The sequence below is a fragment of the Neolamprologus multifasciatus genome, chromosome 17, assembly GCF_963576455.1.
Source record: "Neolamprologus multifasciatus chromosome 17, fNeoMul1.2, whole genome shotgun sequence".
In the NCBI taxonomy this organism is placed as follows: domain Eukaryota; kingdom Metazoa; phylum Chordata; class Actinopteri; order Cichliformes; family Cichlidae; genus Neolamprologus; species Neolamprologus multifasciatus.
This window is the reverse complement of record NC_140455.1, coordinates 6,481,266-6,501,905: the sequence shown is the minus strand read 5'-3', so window position 1 is coordinate 6,501,905 and position 20,640 is coordinate 6,481,266. Positions and strand designations below refer to the sequence as shown.

At 41.9% G+C, this 20,640-nt stretch overlaps 1 protein-coding gene across 5 annotated transcripts in view; it reads right to left on the bottom strand.

Annotated features, from left to right (window-relative positions):
* The window catches only part of kank4 (KN motif and ankyrin repeat domains 4), a 79,422-nt gene that overhangs the window by 12,481 nt on the left and 46,301 nt on the right, over positions 1 to 20,640 (bottom strand). For 4 of the 5 annotated variants that reach the window (XM_085137464.1, XM_085137463.1, XM_085137468.1 and 1 more), the window contains exons 2-3: positions 6,511 to 6,584; positions 2,462 to 5,926 (exon numbers count right to left, since the gene is read on the bottom strand). In XM_085137464.1, the coding sequence (XP_084993590.1) occupies positions 2,462 to 5,926; positions 6,511 to 6,529 (3,484 nt within the window). In that variant the 5' untranslated portion in view covers positions 6,530 to 6,584. Of the gene's footprint in view, positions 1 to 2,461; positions 5,927 to 6,510; positions 6,585 to 17,078; positions 19,862 to 20,640 lie in introns of those variants that run through there. The other variant, XM_085137465.1, reaches the window with a different exon arrangement.

Sequence of the window (20,640 nt, the reverse complement as noted above, 5' to 3'; positions counted from 1 at the left end):
TCTTTTGATAATATTATGCACCGTAGATGATGTCTTTGCAATTTAGCATTGAGGAACATTATTCTGAAATCATTCTCCAGTTTATAGATACAATTTTTTTGCAAACTGGTAAAATGTTGCCTCTCTGCAATGCTCTTTTTATACCCAATCATGTTGCACACAAGCTTATTATAAACTTTAGTCCCAAAATGCTCCTCTAGCTCTTTTTTTAGTACCACTTACTTTTCCAGCCATTTGTTGCACCTACCTGAACTTTTTTGACACGTTACTGCTATCAAATTCAAAATGAGCTAATAATGTTTCATTTGATATGATTTCTACATCCCATTATGAATAAAACATGGGTTGATGAGATTTGTAAATCATTGTATTTTGTTTATATTTACATTTGCACGTAGTACACTTACATTTACATTGTTATTGACTTTTATCTCATTAGGTAACAGACAACAACAATTTGCAAACGGCGACTGTATTTCTTTGGGCTAGTGTTATAAGTATGTCTGTCTGCTTGTTTCTGTGTGCTCTTGTGTCTCTATGTGAATGTCAGTGATTTTGAGCCTGGAAGATATTGGGTTAAAACCAACGAGTAAGTACAGCCAATCAAATGATGTGGAAAGCTTGTGTTAACACAGAACAGAAAAGCTAGAGCCCCATTTGCTATACTCTATACAAAGACAACAATTAAGACTGCTGAACTGAAATCTAAAGCACATACTTCAGTTTTTAATTAGATTTAACTTTCCAAGTACACACTAAGGCCTCGAAGTATTCTCCATGGAAATATATACAGGTCAAGACTGTACACCTTATTGACAACATCCAACCTTGACTCTGCCAGGCCCATTTATGTATGTAACTGCCCAGGAATTGATTCTGTGTTGGCTCTTATGCTGACTCCCTTTGGCTGTGAGCCCAGTATAGCTGTCTCAGTTGTGCGTGACAGCAGACATGGTGCAGAGTATCTGTAATGTTTTATGCAAGGACACAAGACCGTAGCTTTGAGCCAAAAAATACCAGTTTAAAAAAAATTCCCAGGGACCACCATCTAAGAAGAATGATGCTTTTAGATCTAGTACCTCCCAGGAGACAGCAACATGGAGTGGAGGGTTAGAAACATACTTGAAAATATCCTTTTCCTAATTCCTAATAAATAAATTAGTTGTGTGATTTAACCCTCCTTCGCTTTGTCAGAAATATTTCTCCAAAGTTTCACTCAAGGCACAGATTAACTAGAATGAGTGAATTTCTCAATGCAGCAGTAGGCGTTTCTTTTTAACACACACAGAAGATGATAAGACGTTTAAAAGGCCACACTGGGAAACTTCACATCAGCCATAGGCACCTCAGAAATGGGTCTGAAATACGCACATCTCAAACCTGACTTAAAAACACTCCTGTACCACACTGTGCTCCCGGCACTGAACTGTAGATGAACTTAGAAAATAAAATATGTGTGTGATAGTTGAGCGAGTGAGTACCATGACCAGAAACAGGAGAGACATATCAGGGGAGGGAAGAGAGAGGCGTCATCTGTTTGATATATGTGTGAGGACCGGTGCTTAAGGATCCATTCGACTGTGTACTGTAAACAGATGCTTAACCACACATGTGAACTTTGCCGTGTGATTCTGTCTTTGCATATATTGTGGGGAACAAGAAATGTGTACGTGTGCTCTTGAAGGTCACTGAACCATGTCATTTTGACAGTTTTTAGTAATGTGTGTTTTTTCCCACTCTTGTATATAACAGAAAAAAATGCCTATTCCCAGCTCCCCATCCCTCACCCCTCCTCCACTCTGCACTTCAGAGTAAAACTGACATTTACTGTAGCAACAGTGCTCCGTGTATTTTGTGCTCTGTGTAATATGTCTCATATTAACAATGCCTGCGCTCTCCAGAAAGAAAAGGCACATCAATTTCAAGATATTACCCTTAAAATAAGTTAAGCAATGTCATTTATTTCTATCGCGATCCTATTACGGCATCTAATCTAAAACTTTTGTAGTACTTTTGTAGTACAGTACTATTCATAGAAGCAGGAGAAGTGATAATTTGACAGCATATCAACTTGAGTATAATGTTCCCAGTAATTGAATGGGAGCAGTGTGGTTTCAAGTTGCAATGAAAACAATCTGTGCTGTGAACGCACCATTTGTAAGAGTTTGCTGGTATGCAGGGCTAAGATGCGCCTATACAAGTGAAACCATGGATGTTTGTCTAACCACACTGAAAATGTTTGGCTGTTTCTGCAGGAGTTCTTTTTAGGGAGAGAAGTCAATGTTTCAGGCGAATGAGCTGTACACATTTATAATGCTTCATGACGATTATAGATCATAAGGGACATGTTGTAATGAAGCGGCATGGCTAATGCGTCATTATGCTCCTTGAAGGGATCTATTCAGTGACTATAAGAGAGAAGTGGCTTTAGCTAATACAAATAGGTGAACCACGGGCCTACCTTGTTCTTGCTGTTTGCTGGCAGCAGCCGCTTTCTGGCTTGGGGAGTAGAAGGCAGAGAGGACACTGAGGGAGCTGACCAGTTGGCTCTGAATGGAGCTCATTTTGGAAGTACCAGGTTTCCCCGCTGGTTTCCCCGTCGCTGCTGCTGCTGGGGCTGCTTTCCCCGCTGGGGCTGCTTTCCCCGCTGGCTTGGCTGACGTTGCCTTTCCAGCCTCTGCTCTTTTCCCTGTCGTCTTTTTCTGTGTGCTCGCGCTCTCCTGCTGGCTGGCTGTTTGCTGAGTGCCAGAGCTGCTTCCAAGATGTGCCCACTGCTCTCCTAGCAGCCCCGTTATCCGAGTTACAACTTGACCCAAAGCTGCAGGCGATGTAGGTGATTCGCTGGAGCCTCTTCGAGGAGGCTGGGCCTCCCCGGTGTCGCGACGTGAACCCTGGGCTTCGCTTGAGCCACGGCGCTGAGCTGCTTCACTGGAGCCTCTGCGCAGTGACTGTGTCTCACTGGCATCTTTCGGAGGGGCCTGAGCCTCACTGGAGCTTCTACGTGAACCCTGAGGTTGAGTTTGAGCATCGCTTGACGCTTGGCGAGGTGGTTGGGTCTGGGCTTCTCCCGATCCCCGTCTAGGAGTGTGTGATGCACCAGACACCCTCTGCGGTGCTTTCAGCTCTTTTGAGTCCCGCCGAGGTGCAGAAGTATGAGATTGGGGTTGTATTGATTTAGGCCTGACTTGGACTTCACTAGAGCCCGGAGACACGGCCTGAGTCTCAGACTGAAGCCGAGATTCAGACTGCTTCTCTCCAGACCCTCCAGGAAGTTTCTTTGCTATAGTGTGGTCCTCAACCTGAGGCACAGACGGTGTTTGATGTTTTACCTGTGTTTCAGAGAGCTGTTCTGGGGACCGAGCTTCAAGCTGAGCTGCACTCTGTTCCTGCACCTGGGGCTGGGTTTTCGTCTGCGGCTGGGTCTGAGTTTCACTGGATCCCCTACGAGGACGCACAGGCACCACCTGAAGTTGAGGAGGTGACGGCTGAGTTTGCTCCACTGAGGGTTTCCTGCCTCTTTGTGGTCTTACAGGAGCTGCTGTCTTCACAGCTGAATTCCCCCCAGTTACTGCAACAGTGTCAGCGGCTACAGTTTCTTTGACTGCTGCAGACATAACCTCCCCGGCTCCTGTTTCTTTCTTCTCTGCAGTCTCAGGGGCAGCTGGTCTTGTTTCAACCACTTCTGTAAGTTCTTTTGTTTCTGAGTCACCTTGTTCAGAACTCACTTTAATCTCATTTTCTCCTGCTTTAGCAGCCGAACTGGCGCACTCTTCATTCTTCCTAACAACATCTAAAGTTTTCATGCTTTCTACAGCTGCTGCTGAGCTTTCTGATAAAACCTCAGCAACTAAACGTTCACTCTCTCTTTGAATTCTTTCGTATGTTTCCCTGTCTACTGTTCTTTCGCTCACCACGACTTCGTCTCTTTGGCTGCCTGTGCTCTCACTCACTTGACTCTCTGCTTCTACACGTCTGGCTGGGTTGTTGTCATGACGTCTCTCCATCTCTGTCTCAGTCTGCTGGTCTGCTCTCTGGGCTACCTCTGTCTCTGTCACTCTGTCCACAGTGCCCACCCTTTCTGTCTCTGTCCCTCTGTCAACACTGCTGGCCCTCGGTCTGTGAGGATGGTCCGTCACCATCTCGCCTTCTGTTTCTGTGACTTGGTTTACCCTTTCGGCCACGGGGGTCTCGGTCATCTGATCCAGAGTGATGATGCTCTCGGTTAGTGTGCCTCGTTCCATGCTGTTGGCTCTGGGCCTCGGTGGACTTGTCGCTGTTATCGCCGCCTCCATCTCTGTCTCCTGGTCATGCGTGTCCGCTTTTTCCGTCACTGGTCCTTGATCCGTACTTTTAGTCTCTTGTTTTGGTATGCACACTTCAATGCAGATTTTATCAGTGTCTGTCCCCTGATCTACAGTACCAGCAGATTCTGTCTCTGTTTCTTGGTGGCTAAAATCTATCCTTTCTGTCACTGTCCCTGTGTCAATGCTCTCTCTTCTTGGACGTTCATGTGCGGTGCAAACCTCCACTCTCGTTCCCTCACTCAGTTGTAGTATTCTCTCCTCTTTTAGCTTGTTCTCCTCTATTTGCTGTTTCAAAAGAGCATTAGTGCTCTCTAGCTCCTGGCTAGCCTGAATAAGTTTAGCCTCTAGTACTGTTAGCTTCTCCTGCAACTTCTGCATATCATCTGGATCCTTTGGTTTTCCTTCTTTTGCTGCAGTCTCTGTTTCTTTTAAAGCCACAGTGATAGATAGTAATTCCTCCCCTGAAATGTCTCGTGGCAGTTTTTGCACTGTCTGTCCCAGTGGACTCTCTGTTTCTTTTTGTTTGTCAGGTATGTCCAGCTGCAGTGATTGTCTCTCCACTTCTTGTGCTGACGACATGCTACTTTCTCCTTGTGCCGAGCTCTCCACTTCAGATAGTAACACGTTAGTTTTCTCTGTCTCACCTTGTTTCTCCTTCCCTGCAGCTTGGTTTGATGGCCCAAGACTTGTGTCTTCTAAACGTCCAGTGGGTTGAGTCTTTAGGACTAACTTCATCTCCTGTGAAGGTCTCTGTCCTTGCGATTGATTATTTGTCCTAGGATCGTAACCTGTTGGTACTGTAGCAGATAATTTGGAAGCCTGGGCCTTGGCTTGTGCTTGTAGCTGAAGAAGCAGCTGCTCCCGCTCCTCCCTCAAAGAGCAGATCTGAGCTTTCAGTTCTGGGATGGTTTTGACCTGTTCCTCTAGCTCTCTGACCCGCTTCAGTGCAACAGTAATCTGCTGGTGAAGACCTGCTCGATCTTGGGGAACACAGCGTCTTTCTGTTACGTCTGGTGAAGCCCGGAACATGTTCTCCGTTGAGCCGTTTTCTGGTGTTCCCACAGTACGGTCAGGACTGCTTGAATCTGAACTCTTACGCTGCTGTAGCGTGATGGGCATGCTCGATGCTCTGAGCAGATTTGGACGGCTCTGAATCTGAATCCCGCCAGTTTTGTCTTCAGCACCGCGGGCCCCCGCACCTACTTCATCTTTGGGTTTAGTTGAAACATAGCCAGTTCCTTGACTCGTGGTCCCCCTGCTGCTCTGGCTGGAAATCACGCCTTCATTTGCTCGAAAGTCAAAGATCTGTTGAACCTCTGTCACTCGTGATTTAGGCTTGGGACCCAGGGTAGACGTCCCAGACCAAGTACTGTCCTTTTCCTTTGGGGGAGGCCTTACTCCATGCCCAGGAAGACTAAAATTTCTAGGCAGAGTGCTGAATTTAGGTGGGCCCTTTACCCTGCGCTGAATGTGGACCCTTTTGATTGTGTTGCCTTTTTCAATATCATCAACATACTTGAGGAAATCAAGATCCAGGTGGAAGCCATAGGGAGTCTCCACTGAGTAGGGCAGCTGCTTCCTTTGAACACCACCCTCACTGGCCTTGGACTGAAAGCCATTGGCTGTAAGAATTAACATCAAATGATTCATTAATGAAATAAGTCATTAGTTGGTGCTTATTTTCATACTTCAGTGACTAGTCATAGTAATACTGTAGTATCCAATATGAAAGAACTAAACATGTGCAATTAGTTTACAATAAGTTTACATGAACCAAATCACACATCATCAGCATTATTAATTCTTTTCACCCCCTCGTGCAAGCAGGCTGTACTGTGCCGAACACACAGTGCTTCATTATGTAAAACCCGATCACTTACTGGGAAGTAATTATCATGCAGCGATTGCGCCAAAACAAACTAATCAGCATGTAAAATGCTGCTCATGCTGTGTCAACTTATGAATGCGGTGTGAGACGGGGTGGTTATCACCTAAAGGAAATAAGCCCATAGCTGTTTTTGGCCACATGAAAGGAACAGCGAGATAAAAATGTCACCTTTTATGTCATGAACTAGATTATATATTGGAATAAAAGCAAAAAATAGAGTCTGACTTATTAAGCTTCTGACAGTTGTTAAAAAAGGTTGCTGCACATGTTAGAAGCAAAGAGGATTGCTTGTTTAACTACAGGCTTGGCGACACTCACCACTTTTCTTGTCCATCATGGGAGGCCGAGTTCTCAGTCATCTACTTGTGTTTGCTAGAGTAGGAGCTAACAGCCTGGGAGGAAAAAAAGCAGAAATGAGAGAGAAACATGAGAAACTGAAATATCGCCCACTGTTATTATGCAAATAGAACCAAATTCTGCAAGAGTAAATTTATGGCATTTACATCATGCCTTTGGACTTTTTTCAATATCAAGAAAATGGGAGTTCTGTTAAATTAAATAAAACAAACCAAGACAAAAGCATGTGATCTCTGCAGATAAAGGACCAGAAAATGTTTCACAGTGAAGTTATTGCTTTCCAAGATTCTCGTAATATGATTTCACTGATTTAGTGAAGCCACCAAAATAAGACAAAACAATTTCTTAGAGATATGATATGTGGTTGGTTTTACATGAACGTAACTTTAACTTGGCTTCCGGGAAAAACAGGCAGACTTAATACACACAACTGTTATATTTCAACTCATGCTCTCCACAGTGTATCTGTTATCTTGTCCTCACTCTAAGGTTGGATGGCTGCGCCTCCCTGAGCCTGGTTATGCTGAAGATTTCTTATTGTCAAAAGGGTTTTTTTTGCTTTCCACAGTCGCCAGGTGATTGCTCATGGGGATCCCCTAATTTTTTGGGTTTCTCTCTATTACTGCAGGATCTTCACCTTAAAATAGAAAACACCTTGAAGCAACTGATTTGGTGCTATCTAAATAAAACTGAATTGAACTACTGTGCCTCATTAGTTTATTTTATTAGGAAAATGATAAATGGATGCACATTGTATGTTTAAAAATAAATATGCAGTCACATAATGTACAGTCTTGGGTACCCCACTGAAGACGAAAAACATTTAGGTCTGCCAAGAAAAAGCAAAAATTAGTAGCACATTGCAGTTAATTGCAGTGCCGCTGTACCCATTAGCTAAAATTCGCCTTTCGTCAACCTTTAGGATCCACTTAGGTCAGCACAACCGAGGACAAGCTCACAAATGTTTGCATAATTTGTTCCACATGGAGAAGCCAATAAACCACAGCTGCTATGACATTTTTTTTACAATTGCACAGTAGACCTATGTGAGAGGGAAAACAATTCAGAATGTGGAGTCAAAACTTTTAAGGACTAAAAGCTTCTAATAAAATATCCAATACTCAAAGTAAAAATAACGGCAATTTGCCCAACTTTGAGTGAGTTGCACAGTTCAAATCCATATTAAATGAACACTTAAACGCTTGCAGCCAAATATCAGCTCTAAGGCTATTTAGAAAATAGGCACACATTATTCACGCAATTTCCATGCAAATTTATGGCACTGTAGAGGATACCTGCTATGTATGAGACATATAACACATAAGTGCCCGAGGCTGTGCTTTAATAAGCACTGGAGTTCAAACGTCGACACCTGAGGTAGCTAAGAGGCTTAAATTAGCATTTTCATTATTTTTAGGAGTTCCACAACCATATATGTAGTATATGAATACTACAGATGAGTGTTTTACACTCCTCACTGATGCTCTGTATTCTATAATACCTCTAGCACTCAGTTTCAAGTCACTGCAGACAGCTGATTCGATGAATACAACGGTGCAACAGTGAAAGCCATTTTTCTTGTTTTGATGCTGTATTTAGATTCAAAGAAGATAAAAGTCTAGTGGGAATATGGAAACGCTGTCTTCTAAGAGGTAGTTTCCCCATTTGTGATGACTTCTTTGATGTGTGGATGAGAACATTGAAAAAAAAAAAGTCACCCGGATGAAGAATCTCACTACTGATTAACCACTTGTCATTTTTGATCACATTTTCAAGCAACCATGCACCAAATTAAATCAAATGTTTGTACCACAAAGTGCTGAGATTATTTTGAAGTAAGTTCGTGGTCTAGTTTGTGGGAAAAATGTGTCAGGCAGTGCTGAGCGAGGACATACTGCAAGGCAAGCATTACATGAGATGGCAATATAATCAATCAAAATGACAGCCAGTCCACCCAGGGACCTAAACAGGAGCTGTGACAAGCTCTGTTTGGCCTCCTGTCCCCTCCTGTGCAGACTGAGCCTTAATAATGAAAAGAAGAGGTGACCTAGAGCAAAGTTGTTGTCTCAGTTACAGATGAACAGATAAACACAGACACACAAAGAGAAACACCGATCATCTGACTGACAGTCGCTGCACACGATCTGACAGGGCGATGGCTACCATGGCAACCACTGCAAATCCACTATTTCTGTGTGTCCCAGGAGTGAGACAAGAGAATGGGCATTCCTGACTCCTCGTGACGCTCAATGCGGCTACAATCACCTCGCTGTCCATAAGGCTTAATTAGCTGATTCGGGAGCAAAAGAATGATGCTGGTAATTGCAGAGCGAAGTACAGGCACACCCCAGTGGCAATTACACACAGTGGGCAGGCAACAAAACCCGCCTTAATTAGATCATTACCGAAGACAGAGGTAGAATGGGAGAAAATGGAGCAGGGACAAGAGAGAGAAGAAAAACAAAAGCTTCAAAATGACAGCTAGGTTTGACAAGATGGGATGAGCAGGGTAAATGTGGGGGGGAAAAAAGAACTGCTATGGTTTTCCCAAATGAGACATTCTTCCTGACCTTCCCTAATGTGGAAGTTACAGGACTTTTGTTTAAAGTTTCCTCTTTTAATTAAAGTCATTCCTAATGTGTGTGTGTTTAATGAAGGTCTCAGAGCAACAGAAGGATCGTGTTACATTAAGCAGTGTACTGTGGATGATTAGCATAAATGATAAGACATAACAATCAGTCTATAGTGTTAAATGCATATGTTTCTAAATTGCATGCACTGTTATTTCAGCATAACTAGAAGATTACCCAGGTTAGACTAGTAATTAAATACTGAAAGCCCACGGTGACACTGATGATGCACAATACACACTGGATTACAGTCATAATGAGTATGAGCTGAAAGCTCCAAAAGGCTATGCTAATCCAAATTGAAAGTATCTGCTAGAGGCCACGCGAAGCTAAAAGGAGGCCACGGGTGTGAGTGTTCAAAACTGTTTGTGTGTATCAGCACCAATTTAGCCACTCTCTTTGTCAGTGTTTATTTATGTGTGTGCGTGTGTGTGTGTGTTTGCTAGCTCTGCCTTCACCATGTCGGTTCAGGTGTGTGTCAGGTTGAGTCATTGTGTTTTAATACTCCGTGTCTCTCAGACGCACATAACCCCCTTAAAGGACGTGCCACAGTCTCTTGACACCAATCCTATAATTGTGACAGCTGGTCGAGAGGCAGCGATGGTGATAATGCGGAGAGTAATGACAGTACAGTAAATAAGCCCGTACTGACAGCTGTGGGCTTTCATATGTCATCAGTATAGAAACCCCAACCACACTAAGATAACTGTTCTTTTTTTTTTCTTTTGCACAGACCACGAGATCAACACCAACATTTATTTATTCATTGAGTTTTTTTAAAATGTGTTTTTTACTTTATGCGAGGGCATCAAATGTGTGTACCCTGGCTGTCACCCTTGCCAGATTATACACACAGCACCGACTCAGGGATTCACACATGCACATCAGGCAAACACACATACAATTACTGGTGACTTAACCTACCAAGAAGCATTAATTGAATGTCATGGGTCATTACACCAGAGTGCCTGTGTACTGGAGATTGAATTAGTCGGATACACTGACACACAGCAGGACTGGATAGAAGACAGAAAAGCAGGAAATGAGATTGGAGAGAGCGAGAGGGAGGCAAGAGGTGGGCGGATGGAAGAGGGAGAAAAGTGGGCGGGAAAGTGAAAAAGAGGCAGAGACGGGAGTGGCAGATGTACTCGTATCTCGTGCAAGCAGAGCGGTTTCGCTCACATTTTTCCCGCTCTCCCGGCTGTCCCAGCATCCCTTCTCTCATTTTCTGTCTCAAACTTTATCTCATAAAAAAGAAATTACCCATGAATTCACTACAATCTCTCATATACTCTGAAGCATTGTGCACTGACTGCAGCTGGCGCTTCAAACACAAGTGTTCATCAGCTGTGTGAAAGTGACATTAAAGAAACTGCATGCAGCAGCAGATTAAAGAATAACAGGCAGGCTGAGCAACAGTAACACAGGTCCCAAGGTCTTATCACAGGACCGACATGCATGGAAACAGCTATCTCTGTTTACCCTTGTACTGCCCTGAGAATCCGAGCAGGAGCGTCCAGCTTAATGTGCCAACTCTCAGCCCGAGATAAAAACAAATTTGAGGAGGAGCACATGTGCAGAGAAACACAGGGATACGCATAAAGATGTGAATATGCAAACTACAGCTGGTAAAAGCTTATGACAGCACAAGACTGCCAGAGTGTAGTTTCAAAAAGTATAAAGTCAGAGGTAGAAACCCATGGTGGGGACAGCCAGAGCTGAATTTGCAGCCATATTTGGATGCTTAAAAGTGCCATATTATCATTCAAGGTTACTTTCTGCTATTTGCACTTTTTTTTTTTTTTTTTTTTACTGTAAATGAATCTGTAAATTTTGTATAACCTGTAAATTGTAAATACTGTAAAACCTGTCATTTAATGGTCGGGCATTGCATTGCACAGCTACAAGCATTTCACCTCATGTCATACTGTGTATGGTTGTGTGTGTGACAAATAAAATTTGAATTTGAAACTGATTTATTCATTTAAAGTGGAGTGGATTTTGAAAAACTCTCAAATATACTTGGGTTGGTTTTCCTAAGAACATGAACAAACTGAAGCAGATGCAATTTAAAATGATTCGACATTGGAACATTTCTTTAAACTTCACTAAAATACTGAAGCATTCCTTGTGTTTGTCTGTTCTTCACCTGTATTGTTATATTATTGTGTTTCACTAATATCAGAAGTGGACTGAACCAACATGGACTGAACCACTAGCACTTTATATAGCCTCTGTAGAAATTATCCACATATCTCACTTATCCTAACTGCACTACTGTATAGCTCTGTGTAAATAATCATTCTGTACATACGATAATTTTTAATCCTACAACTGTTTATAACTTGCATAGTTCACATTTCTGTATAACTGTATATCTCAGATTTCTGTATAGTTTTTTATTTCATATTTATATCCTGTTCATAGCTTGTACTCACTACAGCCTGTACATACTTATAGTTATAGCATATTCATAACATACTTCATACCGTGTACATTATAACATACCATAATAGACCCATTTCTGTAATATACTTAAATATCTATATTATTGCTAATATATATTGTAATATATCTATGTCATGGCTAAAGCACTTCTGGGTGAATGCAAACTGCATTTCGTTGCCCTGTACCTGTGCATGTGCAATGACAATAAAGTTGAATTCTATTCTATTCTATTCTAAGTGGGCTCTGATGATGATTTATAGTGCGTTATACACTAAAGCACAATTTGTGCTTTAGTGTATTAAAATTTCTCAAATAAATTTTATAAAAGCCACAATTCATGGCATGGATACATATCAGCATGCGTGCTATTATTCTTCCTTTGTCACTCAGGGAGTCATACTGCAGTATTACTCATCAAATGTCAAATGTGTGTGAGCTGTGTTACTAAGCGTGGAAAGATTGGTGCTCCTGTATATGACCAGTTAGCTTTTCTAATTAAAATATGAGTTTCAAGAAGCGGTATTCTTCGGAAAATAAAACATAAGTATTATTTTGTGTCCGTAGTCCTGCTTCATGTAACATAGTGATATCAAGAAATCTACACATGTCACTTTAATTACTCTGGTATAATCACAGCTCATTTCACTTTAGCTTGATAACTGGCATCGTTGTCTCACTCCTCTCTGCTGGATGTTTTAACCTCTGCAGTCAGCCAGCGTTCACCTCGCTGCTATGAGAGCTGTCATCAGGTTTGTGACTTTTTCAGTCGGTCCCAAAAGGTTGATTCTGTTCATCTGGACGAAGCGTTTTCAATGGGAGAAACACTTCGTCACTCATCCAAGTGACATCTTCAGTCTCAGCTGACTGCAGGTTTCCCCAATCTGATGTGCTCATCTGTGTCACATTACAGATGCATCCCCTTTGATACAAGTGTGAGTGAAGGACGCAGCTGACGGTACAATTAGTTCAATCTCGTGAATTGCAGGTGCAGATAACAGTTTTTGCATAATGACTTTGTTGCTACTGTGCAACAAAGTGTGAAAACTGGTAAAATTTACCGACAAGTCAACTGGGAACTGGAAAGTTTAGGCTCACGCAGAACAAAGAATGCTGTTAGCATCCAGAATACAAGGAGTGAATTGGGGGGACATTTATCTGATATTGCAGAGCTTAGTCTGTCTGTGTTCTGCAGGAACAGATCAATCTCTCTCTGCTCTACAAGAGCTATTTGAGTAGAGTCTGGGCCATCCCACCCCAGTCTAAGATTATCTCTGTCTATGTATAGTGCATTACAAGAATAAGGTCCTCCTGTATTACATCTTCTGGTCCAATTAATCATTAATTTACTTCACCCCAGACCTTTGGGTCTATTCTAGTTCATCTTCAGTCCTAATCCTGTATGATCCAGTCAAGTTTAGTCTAACAGCGTCTGCATTCATCGGGGGCCAGATTGTTCCCCTTGTGCTAAACAACATCTGGCTTTCAACTCCAGAGAGAAAATGAGAGAGGGAACTTCTGTCTATGGGCTTCATTAAACAGTGGGAAAATTTTCCCACAGGGTTGCAGTGAGCAAGCTATTATAGGTCAGTTAAAAGTGACGTTTATTTCTGTGGAAGAACTGCAAATTCAGGATATGGCCTTTATTGGACGGTTTAATAGGAATCCGTCTTTGAAAGGAGCATGAATTTTAATGTAGCTGTAATAATCAGATGTCTGTACAATAGTGAGTTCACTAGTTACCTCCAGTTGTTGGCTGGTTATCAGCAAAGTCCTTACAACGTCTCTCTTATCAGTTATTCACAGAATGAAGGGGAAAAAACAAACATCTTTCCTAAGCTCAAGGCCAACAATAGAAATTGGTCCTTATACAAAAAGACCAAAAGGCACAAAGCAATGTTTTTTTTTTATCCACTTGCCAGTTTTAGGACGGCACACAAAGAACTTTGTTTAAAAGGGAATACTGCAGACCCCAAGTATTGTACTGATGATTCACAAAGACCATTCAGGAGAACTCCGAGCTTTCTGCCTAACTTGCCAAATATTTCTGCCTTGCTGTTTTCTAACATGTAAGTAAAGTAAAAATAAATTCCAAGGAGTCTTAGTCTTAATACATCTGATCATGAGGTTTCCTGAAAACCACACAAATTGCTTAACTTACACTCTAATAAAGTTATTTTAGAAAAAAATAGAAACTGTGGGGAAGTGGCACTGCATGGATATTCACTTAGCAAAAGCCGTGGTTGTCATTTTCACACTGAGATTTGAGTGGGCCACTGTGCAGTGGTTTAAACAATTTATAGCAATGAAATAAATACACACTGCACGTCAACAAGACAAAGCTTTAAGATTTAGTTTACCATTCAGCAATAAATGCGTCTACTCTACAATGCAACACAATAAATCTTGTCTTTAGCTCCACCAAGGGTGTTATGTTTTTGTGTGTGCATACCTGCATGTCATTGTGTCTGTAAACACAATAGCTCAAAACGTTTTGTATGAATTCTTTTTTGCCTGTCCCATTCAGCACTGGAGCAGACAGAGTTATTGTCTGAAGGCCAAGAAAAATGCTGAGCAGATTTATTTTCCCAAGTGGATCCATCAGATCCAGGCCCCAGATATAGATGCTCCCCAGATCATGAGAGCCCATGGAGGACCAGTGGAGGGGCAGCAGCACCACCCTCCTAGAAAAGAGCTGAGGAGAGCCCCAAACGGTGGGGTCACCCAGCAGCCACGTTGCAGAAGCCACAGAGGGCAACATGCCCGTAGGCTCCGCCAGCAACCTGCTACGCTGGAGCAGACCGAGGGCCCTCCACCCTCCGGAAGGGGCCCGACTGAACCATGGGCGCCAGGCACCGCCCCCAGACTCAGGACATATTTCCTGGGATGCTGGGCCTCCCTGCATCCCAGACCCCGACCAGACAGCCAACTCACTCTCCCGGCCCAGGGGTGAACAGAGGTGTGAAGACCCCATACAGCTCTCCGCCCGTTCATATGTGGTGTTTTGTATGAATTCTGATAAAAAAAAAACTTTGTAGAGGGGTGGCATGGGGTCATGGTTAAATAAAAATCCATTAGAATTTCCCTTTCATTTCCGTTTAATGATTTATTGATCAAAAATGGACAAAAAGCCTTATGACTTAGAAACTATGATTCTGATAAGTGTGGTGTGTATTGTCAACATATAGAAAGTACCATATAAAGATTTTAAATATTGTGTAACATTTGACCTCTGACCTCTCCTTCAAAGTCAGTAAATAGATCTGAAGTGATAATATTGCTATACAGACCTGTTTAAAACTATGTTTCTTACTTCCAGTGTTTGTACTGACTACAAATGGGCATATAAGGAATAATATATGGAGATTCTTCTTCAGGGTCAAATAAAGTCAAACCTTTCTGAAATATCTGTTATCTTTAAAACTATGCTTAAAATTTACTGCCTTTGTTTGTATTAGAAGCATTTAGGACATGAGATTAGTATATCAGGATTGTAAATATCAACGTTTCCATGCCAGATTTGACCTCTGGCCTAATTTTTACATTTCACATGTGCCTATTACATCACGTATTTTAAAATGGGTTTCAACAGAGAAAATAACAAAAGCCTGCACATTGAAAGAAAGGACAAAGGACATTCAGTAGAACTGCCATGGACACAGCTCCACTCATATGTAACCCTTTCTAAATGTAATGAATGTTTTCCAGATACTGTAGCCCATCTGTCCACTGAGGCAATATGTCCTGCTTAAGTAATTACATCTGCCCTTTAATAGTTGGTAATAAATGTTATTAAGGCCCTCAAACAAATTTTCCATTTTTACTCAGTCTTATGACACCAGTCTACAACATAATTAGCTGTTTTCAAATACAGAACGGGTGAGGGGCTGACAGAGTAAGTGCAGTGTTTTATCAGTAACAGCGTGGACACGACCTCGTGCAACCACCCCTGTCCTGCTTCTGCGCTGTCTGTCAAAGGACAGATAACGCTTACGCCACGCCTTCGCTGCAACTGCCTTTTATCTCTTCTATCTCTGCATCTCTTCTGTCTCTTATTGCATGAGCTCTGTATGCCTCCATAGACATAGTGAAAGGAGCTTCTCTTTTCCTCACGTTCTGTAGTGGCATTCCAAAAATGAGGAACAGCTGCAGGCTTTCATTAGCGATAAAGGAGGTGCTGTACCATCTATTATTCATTCTAGTTTGAGATACGTTAGCGTTATGGTTACTTCCCCTCATGGATGTTAATAACAGTGGTGAAGCTAATTAGCATTTGGGCCATCTGACTATTGATGTGTCAACAGTCGGTGAAACGATGCTGACAAAAAAGGGTAGAAACTAGAGAGACATGCAGAAAACGGAATAAATCTGTGACATCTGTCAGAAAGACAGATGGGATTAGGAATATCTAAGGTTATGCAGTCTGGATTTGAAAGGCTTAGATGGTCAAAGATAAAAAGGAGAGAAACATGACAAACAGCAGAGAGTCAGTTACACAGCCGTGACGTTACGTCCTCTTTGACAGGTAAAAACAAGTCTTTCTCAAACACGCACACATACAGAATGTATGCGTAACATGCATAAACTACGGAAGTGACAGCGTAAGCGGTCTGAGATGTGTTTCTGTGAGTGTTAACATGAGTTAAAAAAAACTTGCTCATTAATTATGGCTTTCTACTTACACAGAAACACAGAAGGCACGCGCAAACACACACAAGTAAACACACATACAGATTTGCATAAAAACAGGAAACTCTAACACAGTAAAGCAATCATGAAGTAAGTGATCTGTGCACAGAAGCACATGGAAACGTGCATGCAAGCACATAATTCTGCCAGAGAGGACGGCTTGAAGCCAGCAGAATATAAGTGCAGGAAAGCAATTCAGCTTGGTACAGCAGCACATTCTGCAGAACAAGCAGGAGGTCTGTGCAAAGAAATCAACACTTAGAAATTCACACTCTATCGCTCTTAGCATAGCATGAGGCAAAACTTCCAGCTTTGCTTCCCTTTGCATGTACGGAAAAAAACACACACATAAGTTTAGTATGTCATCTCTTATTTTACTGTGTTTGTTTTAATGCATTATTGTGTGCTGCCTCTTACATCCCCAGCAAATATATCGCTGCCAAAGCTGTGTGGGGGAGCGCTAACATTGTCCGACCAGAACAATACTACCCTCTCTCCATTACACTCGTGCACATCCTGTACATACACCCCTTTCCCTTTTCCACACTTTCTTTCTCACACATCCGAGGCTCCTGCACATGACCCGTGTTCTAGACTGTAAAAATAGAGCGGGGAGGAAGGAGGAAGGTAAGGCGAACAGAAAAAAGCAGAGCAAACAACGGTGAATGATGGCAAATTGTTCATGAGACATGAAAGCTGAGGGGAAAAAAATGAAGAGTGGCAAGAAAAACAGAGTTAATTTACATGGGGAATTTTTTCTCTCACCTGCCATGTAGCACTTCTCACCTCCAGTCCTTCCTGTTTCTGTGAATGCTACTGACCCTGTCTCTCTTAATATCAGCAGAGAAAAAACGAGAAAAAAAAAACTGAAAAAGAGGAGGGGAGGATGGGTGGGAAAGAGGGGATGTGTTGGCATATGGTGCCAGAGGTAGAGAAGAGAAGAGAAGAGAAGAGAAGAGAAGAGAAGAGAAGAGAAGAGAAGAGAAGAGAAGAGAAGAGAAGATCGGTTGTCTCAGTGTGATAGATTCACCAGCCTCCTTGGTGCAACCAACTGGCCCAGAAAAAAAACAAAAATAACACCCTAATAGACAAATGGGCTCAACAGAAAACACACGAACAAAAACACATACAGACACACAAGTGCATGGTAATGAACCACCACAGCCTGTGTTAACAGCAACTTCCAAGCATGCATAGAAATGGAAGCTTATAAGGCTCATGATTTGAACAGAAAACAACAGAACAACAGAGGAGTCTTGTCTGGTTTTTAATTTATGCACCTCTTTTTAAGTACAAGTGTGTGTTCATTCATGCACCTACTGTTGCGTGTACATGCTTAGTTCTGGGCTGTGTGCATGTGCAGTAGTGTCTGTGTGTACTGCCTCTGGGCTAAAAGGTCTAACCCTGCAACAATCACACGCTGTGTAACACTGTAATATTTACTGGAGGACTCAAAATTACCCACCCCCTCCACAGTGCTGCCACATGAGACTGGATCACACTACTTTCAAGGTGCTCCAGACTATCATATCTGTGAAATTTATCAAGTAAACCCCCAAGTTATCTCAGTCTGGCTCAATAACAGAAAGCAGTCTAATGAGTAAACCCAGCCTAGCCTCTATAGTGTAAATGAGGTAAATAATTAACTGCCTTTAAATAGGCTAACTGCCCAGGCTAATGGGTCCTATCTCTTATCTCACTCCTGCACTGATTCCTCAGTCCAACAATGCTAATTCCTCTCTCCACGAGTGTGTGCAAACTTCTACTCGAGAGCTGCTCGACATCACATCATGCAAAGAAAGAAAAAAATATCCAGCATGTCACATGAGCAGTGTTGGGCATAATGTGTGCAAAGTAATCAGATTACACTGTTTTTGTAACTCAGTAAAATAAGGTGACCTTTTACTCTGCACTTCTGTAACAATCAGCTGACTTCAGCTAGTATGGAGTGAGGAGGCTAAAGTGTGCACCTTCTCAGGAGTGGAGAAATCAATATTACTTTCCAGCTGAGCAGCCAAAGCTTGATTTTCAGCAGGTGACAAAAGCAGTGATGAGCAGTCAGGCTTGTAGCGGTGCGTTAAGTCTACCTGTACCTGTTTCTAAAATAGAGTCACAGTGGTCAAAACATTTTTCTGTGATCCACCTCAACTCTGCCGTTAGCTTGGTGATAAAACGTCAAAGCTAAAATGAAGCTCTTCTAGGTATCCTCATTAATTAAGCATAATCCATCATATTTATCATCAATTATATAAACTATTCATCATATATTACTTTCTTATTGCTTATTTTCTTATTATTAAGCACTTGGTGACAGTGGGAAGGAAAAAAGCCTGTTTAACAGGAAGAAACCCCTGGTTGTTGGTGTACTTTGTAACTGTATTATTGTGTAATACATTACATTTTTTTAAAGTAATGACTCTAACATTGCACAAGAGCAAACAAATATATCGATAGGCCCAGAATCTTTATGGGGATATATATTGCAAAGTGGTAGCAAATCAATCTTTATGCGATGGTCTATCCTTTTCTCTGGCCAAAAGGGTACATTTTAAATTCTGCACACTAGCACTGATTATACTTTAAACCACTTTGCTTGTTTTGATGATGCTGTTTCAAATGACTAAGTGAATTTAAGAGAGGCACAACATGGGAGTGTGTTGTATTTAAATATTAATGATTTTTTTTAAATAATCCTAATAAGGGTGTTGACTTGCACAAGGAACCTTTGTCAAACATGAACTCAGACAATATTCACAGTTTCTGTGGCTAAATCCCTCTCGATATATGTCTAACACACTGCACCCTATCAGCTCACATCCTTTCATCTAAAGCAGCGGACTGAAAGAGGGTGTGATGCAGCCTAGGGGGTTAAACTTCTCCCTTCCCAATCACATGAACCGCTCCTGTCAGGAGGTATCAGATCCCACCTCAGACCCTGAGGACTTCTCGAGGAATCACTCCTTCCCTGTCTTTTCATTATATGTTGCAGTGATGTTGTCTGTCCATCTTGGTTCCTCTTGTGTTAAAACAAAAGAAAAAAGTAACTTTTAAGTGCAGGCAAAGTTTGTGGAGTGAGCTGTTGCCTCAAGAGAGGTTCAAATAACTTAATATTGCATTCATGCACAACTTAAGAGCAGCAGGAAATCAACACGTGGCTTTGTGCAGCACCCTCAGTAATGACTTTCACATGGTTCATGCCCTTCTCTTCATGTACAAGGTCTTAAATAATCAGACCCCATCTTATATTAAAAACCTTATAGTACATACTTGGGCTCCCTAAGGGGGGGCTTTCCATGATCAGCTGAGCATATTAATCTCTGGCTCACTTCCACAGTGTGTTTTTTGTTCTGTCTTCTTCCTCTCACCTGCAACTTGGCTGCTCCTCCCTGAGCCTGGAGCTTCCTGTTAAAATTGAGTTTTTTCTCCCCACTGTCCCCAAGTGGTTGCTCATAGCATTTGATTGTTGTGGTTTTCTCTGTATTATATTAATGTCTTAACCTTAGAAAATAAAGGTAACTGTTGTTATAATTAGAGATGAACCGATCCGATATTACGTATCGGTATCGGTCCGATACTGACCTAAATTACTGGATCAGATATCGGAGACAAATAAAAAATGTAATCCGATCCATTAAATATCAAAAAAGCACCTCAAAAAACTTGCGACACGGCGTAACTCGGCTCATAACCGTAGCACGTCAGAGCAGTGTGGTCACGTGATAGAGCGGCTGTGTGTATTTGTAGCCTGCTAGCAAACATTTTATCTCCGAGGAAGTTATCTCAGATAGAAGTAAAGCAAGTGTGTAAGTTCATCTCTGAATGTTTGTAAAGCATTCCCGCGTTAAGCTTAACAACCAATATATAGAGCAACTGCCTCTTCTCTCTTCCTCCCTCTGCTACTTCAATCGTGAAACTGCTTAATGATCAGCTGATCGGCTTTTCTTTGTTTTTGGCCCACTTCTCACCAGAAAGAGGAAACCAGCGGCTGAACAACAGCAGCACTATTAAGCTTGATAAGCTGTTGTTAGAATTTATTTAATATTACTTTCTAGACCAGGATCTTTTTCTACGCAGCTGACGGCTGGTAACTGTGCAGGGGCGGATCTAGCAAAGTTTAGCCAGGGGGGCCGATAGGGCATTAACAGGGAAAAGGGGGCACAAAGACATAATTTTCTTTCTTATTCTCATTTAAAATATCTAGCTTTTAATTATTTAATAATTATCTGAATCTTACACCCAAAGTTTTAATCTGATGTAAAATGTATAGAAGTCCATTACTGTATATAATAACTGTTAAGTCTAATATACCCTAGTAAGCTGTAGTACT